The 10,099-nt window shown below is 42.3% G+C and overlaps 1 protein-coding gene across 3 annotated transcripts in view; it reads left to right on the forward strand.

Moving 5' to 3' along the window:
- Nucleotides 1-9,367, forward strand: part of NSD2 (nuclear receptor binding SET domain protein 2) — an 89,650-nt gene extending 80,283 nt beyond the window's left edge. For 2 of the 3 annotated variants that reach the window (XM_075857005.1, XM_075857014.1), the window contains exons 20-23: nucleotides 1,511-1,652; nucleotides 2,084-2,190; nucleotides 4,111-4,315; nucleotides 5,472-5,778. In XM_075857005.1, coding sequence (XP_075713120.1) covers nucleotides 1,511-1,652; nucleotides 2,084-2,190; nucleotides 4,111-4,315; nucleotides 5,472-5,716 — 699 coding nt within the window. In that variant the 3' untranslated portion in view covers nucleotides 5,717-5,778. Of the gene's footprint in view, nucleotides 1-1,510; nucleotides 1,653-2,083; nucleotides 2,191-4,110; nucleotides 4,316-5,471; nucleotides 6,629-9,008 lie in introns of those variants that run through there. The other variant, XR_012882391.1, reaches the window with a different exon arrangement.
- The last annotated feature ends 732 nt before the right edge of the window (nucleotides 9,368-10,099 follow it).

Below are 10,099 nucleotides of genomic sequence, written 5' to 3' on the forward strand. Positions count from 1 at the left end.
GATTTTAGATCCCAATTTAGTTTGGTCGCCTGCATAGTAACCACCAAAGGTGAACACCCTGAATCTGCAGTTCTGATCCTTACATTGCGGTGGGACACGACAATCTGTATTATCAGTGTGTTTTCTATGTTACTGATGCTCATCTTCTTATCTTTATTAACGTTGCGTTTCTTTTTTTTTTTTTTTCGATTTATGAAAATCATAGTGACGCTAGATATATGTAATCATTTGTATTATTGCAAGGAAGACAGACCTGAGGTTGTCGTCAGGCTTGTCCAGCCATTTATACTGCCGGCTAGCATTTGTAGATCATCGTTAAAAGGGGCTTTCCAGTCCTAAGAAATCGATGGTCTATGCTTAGGTTAGGTAATCGATACTTTATCAGCGGGGGTCAGCTGTTTTGAAGGGGCTGCGGCACTCGTACGTACGATCTCTGCTTCCCCTTCATTTCAACCTGTTCGTCCTGTGAATCACCAACACACTTGTAGCGGTCGTTCACAGTGTTAGGCCGGATTCACACGAGCATGATACGTCCGTAAAGGACAGAACGTATTTCGGCCGCAAGTCCCGGACCGAACACAGTGCAGGGAGCCGGGCTCCTAGCATCATAGTTATGTACGACGCTAGGAGTCCCTGCCTCTGCGTGGAACTACTGTCCCATACTGTAAACATGATTACAGTAGGCAGGGACTCCTAGCGTCGTACATAACTATGATGCTAGGAGCCCGGCCCCCTGCAGTGTGTTCGGTCCGGGACTTGCGGCCCAAATACGTTCCGTCCTTTACGGACGTAACATGCTCGTGTGAATCCAGCCTTACAGACGTCTCCTATTTAAGTGAAGGGGAGAAGGCCGTAATACTATAAACTGCCGCTACAAGTGTGTCGGCGATTCACAGTACGAGCAGATAAGGAATGAAGGAGAAGCAGCGCTCGTACGAGCGCCGCGGCACCTTCAAAATCGGTGGAGGTGCCGAGTGTTGGACCCTTATCGATCAGATATTGATGACCTATCCTGAGTATAGGCCATCAGTTTTTTAGGGCTGGAAAACCCCTTTAAAAGAGTTGTCCATTTTTAGTTAATAAGGGGAAGGTCACTCTTTCAGTTCCCTCTTCTGTTAGCTGTAAAGTGTTTCTCTCACTTTGGAGGACATAGCATGTCTGTGCTTTTATGTGGACAGCCTATTGAATCCAATGGGGGATGTGTAATGCTTTATTTCTCCTGAATGTGGCGCTTTAGGAAAACTAAACACTTCCTTCCATGTTCCCCCTAGAGATTGCAGCTGATCGCTGAGGTTGCTAGCAACAAGACACTCATTAGCTTAGTGGATCCTTTTAATAAAAATGAACAACACCTTTAACATTCTAATATACACACGGCAAAAAAAATTAAAGGAGACTAAATATCAGAAAATATATTGTTACATTTAAAAGACATTAAAAAAGTAATAAACTGATATTTTAAAATGATTACTATTTGGGGGTATCTCACTGGATCGTTGTTTACTTGCAGGACCGAATCATTGATGCGGGACCGAAGGGCAACTATTCCCGCTTTATGAATCACAGCTGTCAGCCAAACTGCGAGACTCAGAAATGGACTGTAAACGGAGACACACGTGTAGGCCTCTTTGCTGTGCGGGACATACCTGCAGGTAACGATCACAATCCACATACTCATTCAATGCAGGGTTTTTTATTGGAGCGCTGGAAAATAGGGGCTTTTCTTTTGTGAGGACCAGTCGGCTCCTGACATGTTTGATCCTACTCACTCTGACAATGTCGGCACTGTTTGTACAATGTCAGACTGTAGGCCCCGCACCCCATTGACATGGGGAAAGGTATCACCCTGTTATCAATTTATTGATCCTTTCCCAGGAGGAATAACAGAGGAATAGCACATTTCCGAGTCCTAAGAAAATTGTTATTTATAGAACTGTTGTTGTTATTTTACGGGGAATACCAGCATGTAATAAAAATGACGGGTCAGGAGAGCGATCAGATCCTTTTTAATGTGAACGGACAAGGTGGGATCAAGGAACTTATTTGTGCTGTGTTGTATGTAATGATTTTATTTATTTTATAGGGGATGAGCTAACATTCAATTATAATTTGGATTGCCTTGGGAATGAGAAAACGGTCTGCAGATGTGGCGCCCCTAATTGTAGTGGATTCCTTGGTGATAGACCGAAGGTTTGTCTTTTTTTTAAAAGGTTTTCTTTTATTAACTTTTCTCATGGTACAAAATTAAAAAAGTACAAAATTGCAATCAAAAACAAACAGAGGATACTGACCAAGCAAAACTAGTTGGCAATAACCACAAAATATGAGACATTCACAATGCAAAAGACCGCATTTAGACAGGAAGGATCACATAAGGATATTCGTATTTCGCAATTAAAACGGGATCATAAGGTGACAATTATTATTGCCCAGAACAGACAAAACAAACACACATTCGCTCCACTCATCTCCCAGTGCTCCCTCTTCAGCCAGTAATAAGGAGGGAGAAAGGAAAAAAAAAATACATTCGATAAGTGTCCGAGGTTTCCAACCACCTATCCCATATCTTCCCAAATTTGTCAGGGCATCTCCTGCTAAGGTATAACTTCTGACACATGGGGACATACTTATTTACCAATTGCAACCAATGTTATAGACTAGGACACACCGTGGCTTTCCATGCCATAATCATAACCTTCCTAGCACAAAACAAATGCCCAAGAGGCACACCGGAGAGAACCCGGGGAAACTCAAATTTTTCATGAAGAAACTCCACAACCCTAGACCAGAATGACGAAATCCTAGACAGGACCATACACAGTGGAGGTACGTGCCAACATCCGACCGACATCTAAAACGGCTGTCCGACCCGGAGGCCACAATTCTCTGAAGTCTAACCGAAGTGTAATAAATCCTGTGTAAGAACCGCGACTGTATTAAAAAATCTCGTGCACTAATAACGGAGTCAAAGAATGAGCGCACCACCTCCCTCCACTCCTCCGACAAATCAGGGATATCTCTCTTCCACCCCAGGAACGTCCTATCAAAGGGTCGTTTTACAGACTACAACATCAAGGCATAGGTTTGAGTAAGCCGAAGGTTTGTCTTCACGTTAAAATGCATGGGAATTCTGGAACTATATAGTGTATGTTGTAAGTGAAGGACATGTATAGGACATTACTTATTCATAGCATTACAAAATGACAAAACCCAGCACGCTTTCTAGTAAAGATATGGCTCCATGCACACTGCATTGCCGCGTGCACAGACCCTGTACAGTAAAACACCAGTACCTATGGGTCTGTATCAAGGACCTGTAGGCGTTCTGTGTCTCCCCATATAATTCCTCTGTGAGGCGCCGTATTCTCTAGAAGCTTTTGCCATATTTCAGCATGCGATGAAGCCTTCAAAAAATGTTTTGCCTGTGCAGATCCTCATAGAATGCAGGAGAAAAAACATCTGTCTGCCTCCACATCAGATCTGAGTAGGGGTCCATAACAGGCTATGGGTGCCATGTTATGGATCAGTACGTTCCTGTAATATGCATGGACTCTTGAGGGACTATTTTTGGTATTACTACGCATTCCCATTTAAGTGAAAGGGGCTGAGCTGCAATGCCAGGCATAACCCATGGACAAGAGTGGCGCTGTTTCTGGCAAAAAAAAACAAAAACCTTTTCTATCCTCAAACATTAATACATATCTTCCACAAACGTTTGGCTAGTGGGCATCTGACCATTGGGACCCTCATCGATTAGCAGGAAGGGGTCGGGCAAAAATAGTGAGAATACCAGCACATCTTTGACAGTCGGACATCTGGATGCCATTTGCAGCCTATAGACTGCTGTAACAGTCTGTATTCTGAATTTCCTTGGCATCCATGCATGTTTTTAAACTATGGTGGTATATTCGCTATCCTCAGAGGTGGAGCTTTTAGTTTATCTTGACCACTGTAATCCTTGGTGGAGGATGATTAGTTCAGTAACGCTGGTATAATAATTATTATACATAACATATACCAGAGTCCGGCACAGGTGGTGGAACGTAGAACTGACAGCAGAGATTTGTAAAACTGTGTAATGAATATTCCATGGTTTCCCTGATATCTTAGAATTCAACCGCATCATCACATGAAGAAAAATCCAAAAAGGCCAAGAAAAAATCTAAGAGACGCAGAACTAGAGGTGATGGGAAGAAAGAATCTGAAGATTACTGCTTCCGCTGTAACGATGGGGGCGAACTCATTTTATGTGACCGGAAGTTTTGTACAAAGACTTATCACCTCTCTTGTCTTGATCTTGAGAAAAGGCCCTTTGGTGAGTAATTGTTCCCAACTCTCTCCGGTTCCCTTTCCCAACTGTTTTAGGTCTAAGGCCCTGTTCAGACTGAGTTTTTTTTCATGCTGTTTTTTGACGCGGAAACCGTGCCAAAAAAACGGCCGAAAACGCCTCCCATTGATTTCAATAGGAGACTGAGGCGTTTTTTTTGTCCCGCGAGCGGAATAAAACACTAGTGGGGAAAAGAAGCGTCATGCTTTTTCTTCAGCCGTTTCCGTCTCTGACCTCCCATTGACATCAATGGGAGGGAGAGAAAGCTGTTTTCGCTGAGAAAGTGCAGACAGGACGTCATGTGTATTCAGAATCCTGACACTTCTGAATCTTTTCTGTGAGATTTCCAGCAAGGGAAACGAAATCTCGTTTAGATCGTAATCTCGCGAGATTAAGCGTGGCTTGCTGGAATCTCACAGAAAAGAGTCAGAAGTGTCAGGATTCTGAGTACACGACGTCCAGGCTGGATGATCATGTGTATTCATTATCAGGACACTTGATTAACGTTAATGTCTGTGTATGCGGCTGCACATCGTGTTCTAGTAAGAACGCGATGCTGCTGTGTAAATGAATGGAGATGAGTGTATGATGCTGACTGGTCAATGATTGGTCAGCGTCATACACTCCTCTCCACAACACCCACTTGGTCTAAAGTAAAAACACGCCCACTTGGGCATTAAGAAACTCATTAGCATAAATCTAAAATCGCTAATAAAGTGGTTTAAAATAGATCGTTTTTCTAAATAAAAAGCATTACTGTCACCTACATTATAGCGCCGATCTCCTTATATAGGAGACAGGGCACTTATAATGTGGTGACAGAGTCTCTTTAACAGATTTACGATAGTTCGGGAATTTGTATTGTGGCCACTTCGTTCTATTCCTTCGCGGGAGGTCATAATGCAAAGACCCCAACAGTGATTTCCTCTGACGTGTCTGAGTGACCCGTCCGAAGCCGTTTTAACGTGACCCTTCCTTTTTAACTTTTGTGATCGGCATCCGCAATTTTTTCCTGGTATTTTGCGTGATCAGTCTTGTTTGAAAAATAATGTCAAATTTTATGTCTACGTTGCTTTTACATAATTGTGTGTGGTTTTTGTTTTGCTTTTTTACCCACTTTAATTGATATCCGTTTTATTTACAGGAAAGTGGGAGTGCCCGTGGCATCACTGCGATGTCTGTGGAAAGGCTTCGTCGACGTTTTGCGGTCTGTGTCCAAATTCTTTTTGCAAAAGTCACTATGAGGATAAACTGTTCAGAGGGGTGGTGGGGGGCAAGCTGTGCTGCGTGGAACATGACCCGGCCGAGTTCAATGAAGTACAAGCTGCTGAATTTATACCGAACGAGCACTCAAAAGCCAAGTATAAAAAGAGTAAGAAGACCAGATAACCGGTGGACTGCAACACTATTGTAAATATGACTGTGAATAAGTATAAAGGAGAAACACGAAAGCCTTTTCCATTCAGTGCTGTACAGCCTTGTGACACATTGAGCCATCCTCTGCAGCCGAGCCGCACTGATACTGAGCTTTGCCACACGTACACTGCATTACCGTTATACCCTCATTACAAATGGAAAGGCCGGTGTACTGGTTTATGACCGGAGCCGCGTGCAGAATTTGAAGTGCACCGTTTCGACAGAGATTTACCTTTTCGTAAAGCAAAGACGCCATTGGCTCCATCGTGGAAATCGATATATTTTTTACTCTATTTTACTAGTGCAGAATAGTCTGCGTAACCCTTCTTAACAAGATATAGGTACATTTAACATAATATTTTAATAGTAGTTTTTGTTTTGTTTTTTTATATCGGGGCTTTTGCTGCAAGTGCTGATAATGCTGCAGGCACCGGCCTCAGTGATGATGATGATGATGATGGCGCTGCAGGCTCCATGTTCACACAGCCAAATGACCTGACATAAACCGTGTTTGTGGCCAACTTTTTTTTTTTTTTTTTTTCTAAGCACGTTTTTAACATTTTTAAGCGTGACTGCATTTTTTTTTTGTTTTATGACTGGGAACGAATGTTTTTGCTCTTCATCATTTCTTCTCTTTCGTTCAGTTCAAGCAGTGTGATTGTTTTACAAATGTACAGTTGCTACCTCACCTGGTTAGAAGTGTGGCTCCCACCTTGACTTTTTTTTTTTTCTTTCCGAGATGGATCTGCAAAATATTTCAACACTGAAGCGAGGCTTTCCCATCTGCCTATAAAAACATGGAAAATCACTGGCAGCCTCAGGGTTATGTCATCTCGAGCTTCTTAATGCCCTACCTGGAGGGTTTTCATGTTTTAATATATAAAGGCAAGTTTGCTTTTTTTTCTTTACATGGTGTCATATATACCTCTGTTCAGGCTGGGATTCCGCACAGTTGAGCACCAGGCAATGTGTCTTATGTGGATAATCAATGTACGTGTGCGTACAGTGCAGGGTCCGGGAGGATATTCAATGTACACGTATCTAGGATTTCTAGCGGTTAAAAGAAATCGGGCTCTGAAAAGATTTTGCTGCGCCTTTTTTTCCCTCCTCCTAAAAACTCCTTGCCCAACTGGAAAAACGAAAATCTTGGGGACCCTGTGCCCAAAGCCCTGTCGGAAAAAGACACAATTTGACTATTGCATGTAACTGGTATCCCCCCAAAAAAACCTATTGAATAGGGATATCTTAGAGATTCAGATTTATGTTAAAGCTTAAAATAGTTTTCCGAGATCCCCAGAAAACGGACTGAATGCAACAAATGGCTTAAAATAACGTAAGAACCTGTACTCGTCTGAAGAACCAGCCGGTGGTCCCCGCTCCTCCTAGTTTACCTTGTTGCAGCAATGACTATCTGTATACCACTGGGACCAGTGATTGGCTGGAGTGGTCACGTTGGTATACGGGCACGTTGTCACTGTAACGAGGTAACCCACACGGTGGAGGGTCATCGGGTAAGTATAGGTTCTTTTAGGCCATTTCCTTCATTCCATTTTCTGGGGATCTTCTATCATTATCCAAATAGTTCTACCGCTTTCTAGTAAACTTTTTGTACTTTACAATTTCTCACAATTTATTATATTTGCTGCCAGTGAATGAGAATACTTTTGTTTACATTCAGAGGCAGCAAACATATATACCTAGTGCAGCTTTCAGCTGAGAAGTGAATACAATTGTATGCTGTCGAGACAATGCTCTGTAAGCTATTAGGCCGTTTATCTCACAGCGCATTGTCTAGACTGATACAATTGTATCTCCTCGGTTTAGAGCAGGACTAGGTATGTGAAGGTTTGCTGCCTCTGAATATAAACATGTGTTTTCATTCACTGACTGCAAACAGATATCTGAAATTGTAGCACAAAGTATTCCAGAAAGTTATATAACTTAGAGGCTCTGTCACCACATTATGAGTGCCCTGTCTCCTATATAAGGAGATGGGCGCTATAATGTAGGTGACAGTAATGCTTTTTATTTTAAAAAAAACTATCTATTTTCACCACTTTATTAGCGATTTTAGCTTTATGCTAATGATTTGCTTAATGCCCAAGTGGGCGTGTTTTTACTTTAGACCAAGTGGGCGTTGTACAGAGGAGTGTATGACGCTAACCAATCAGCCTCATGCACTCCTCTTCATTCATGTACTCAGCACATAGGGATCCTGCTAGATCCTTATGTGCTGTCTTATACTAACACATTAACAATACTGAAGTGTTTAGACAGTGAATAGACATTCCACGGGATGTCTATTCACAATCTCTGCACTTTGTTAATGTTTCTATGGTAGATACAGCAGAGCACAGTGTAATCTCACTGTAACCTGTAATTTACAACGAGATCACGCTTGCTCTGCTGTATCTACCACAGAAACATTAACAAAGTGCAGAGATTGTGAATAGACATCCCGTGGAATGTCTATTCACTGTCTAAACACTTCAGTATTGTTAATGTGTTAGTATAAGAGAGCACATAAGGATCTAGCAGGATCCCTATGCGCTGAGTACATGAATGAAGAGGAGTGCATGAGGCTGATTGGTCAGCGTCATACACTCCCCTGTACAACGCCCACTTGGTCTAAAGTAAAAACACACCCACTTGGGCATTAAGCAACTCATTAGCATAAATCTAAAATCGCTAATAAAGTGGTAAAAATGGATAGTTTTTTTTATCACCTACATTATAACACCGATCTCCTTATCTAGGACACAGGGCACTTATAATGTGGTGACAGAGACCCTTTAATTTTCACAGTGATTTAAAGGTAATTTTTTTTTAAGCAGTTTTGAGACCTGCCGTATAGGGGAGGGGGAGGGTAGTGTGACCATACTTTGTCTCCTTTTCCGATGTTAATTTCCCCTCGGCGCCACAGTCGCAAGTGCAGCTGGGACAGGCGCTTGATGTGCAAGTGCTCTATGTATCTATTCACTTCACGGTGATGGCTCTAACAGTCTCTAGATTAGCCGCTAGTTGTCACTCAGAGCAGAGAGTGGCACTTGTGACTGCCAAGTCTGTTTCTTGGCAACTTGCACGACCGAGACAAAGGGTAACGTTACATCGCCCTCCCCAATAGTTTTGAGGCCTAAAATCTGCTGACTGATTCCTTTTTTAAGCTTTATTTATATTAAACTGGAAAATCCCTTTTAAGGTGTTCAAAGGGGGGAAAATCTCATCACTCGTGCCTTTAAAATCCAGCAGCTTCTTGTTACCTCAGTCTTTAGGGTGTTTAGAAAAAGAAAACTCCAGTTGTGTTCGGTCAGGTAGACGTGTCCTATAAAGAGATGCGCCTGATTTGATAAGGTAAAGAAAAAACTTGAAGAACTGGGCTGTGCGGTGAAGAAAACAAATTATACCGGAGACCGGATACAGTCACAACCACTCGCGTACTGAAGGATCTGGATTGTGATTTCCATTCTAAGTTGCTACAAAAATTTTCATCAACAATGAAAGACGCACTTTATTACTTGTAATGCTTTTATTTTATCAGTACTTCAACTTGAACTCAATACAAATTGTATGGCTGTTTTTGTTTTTTTCACAAGCTGTCAGAATAGAGATTTTTCATTACTTAAACCGGATCCTGTGAGTTTTATTTCTCAAGTTTTTACACCTAAAAATAATTTCATCGATCTAAACATAAGCGGATTGCATAGGAAGGAAAGAGCTGGGAAGTGTCTGTGCACACTCGCATTCAGGTGGGCGACTTAAGGCCCTTTTACACCGGCCGATAAGCGTCCGGTGCGGCGATCGAGACATCGTTGATCGGCGCTCGTTTGCTCCTGTCACACGGAGCTGTGGATGGGGACGAGCGGTCGTTACTCCGATCGCTCATCCCCATACATTATTATCATGTCAGTAGCGCGTCTCCCTCTTTACACAGGGAGATATGCTGCCGACAACGAAATTTAACTTTTTTTAAAACGATACGACCAGCAGCTCGGGCGTTTGCTCGTTCCTCTGCTGATCGTTCCCTTGTTTACACTCCGCAACGAGGGTTATGTGAACACTTGTATTCGTCCAATGTAAAACCCCCTTTAGTGACCATCCAGAGCTCCCAATCAAAATTATTTTGTGGGAGTGATGGTGAGGAGCCTCTCATCTCCTCCATGTCTTTATTAGGGTATGTTCACACCCCGAAATCTGCCTGGAAAAACACTATTGAAACGCCTACGAACAGCCTTCCATTAAAATCAATGGGAAAAACAGCGTTCTGTTCAGACTGGGCATTTTTTTTATGTTGCTGTTTAAAAAAAAAAAAGTCATGTAAAAATGAGCATGTCACTTCTTGATCTGTTTTTGGAGCGG

Source organism: Rhinoderma darwinii, chromosome 1, assembly GCF_050947455.1.
Source record: "Rhinoderma darwinii isolate aRhiDar2 chromosome 1, aRhiDar2.hap1, whole genome shotgun sequence".
NCBI classification, from domain to species: domain Eukaryota; kingdom Metazoa; phylum Chordata; class Amphibia; order Anura; family Rhinodermatidae; genus Rhinoderma; species Rhinoderma darwinii.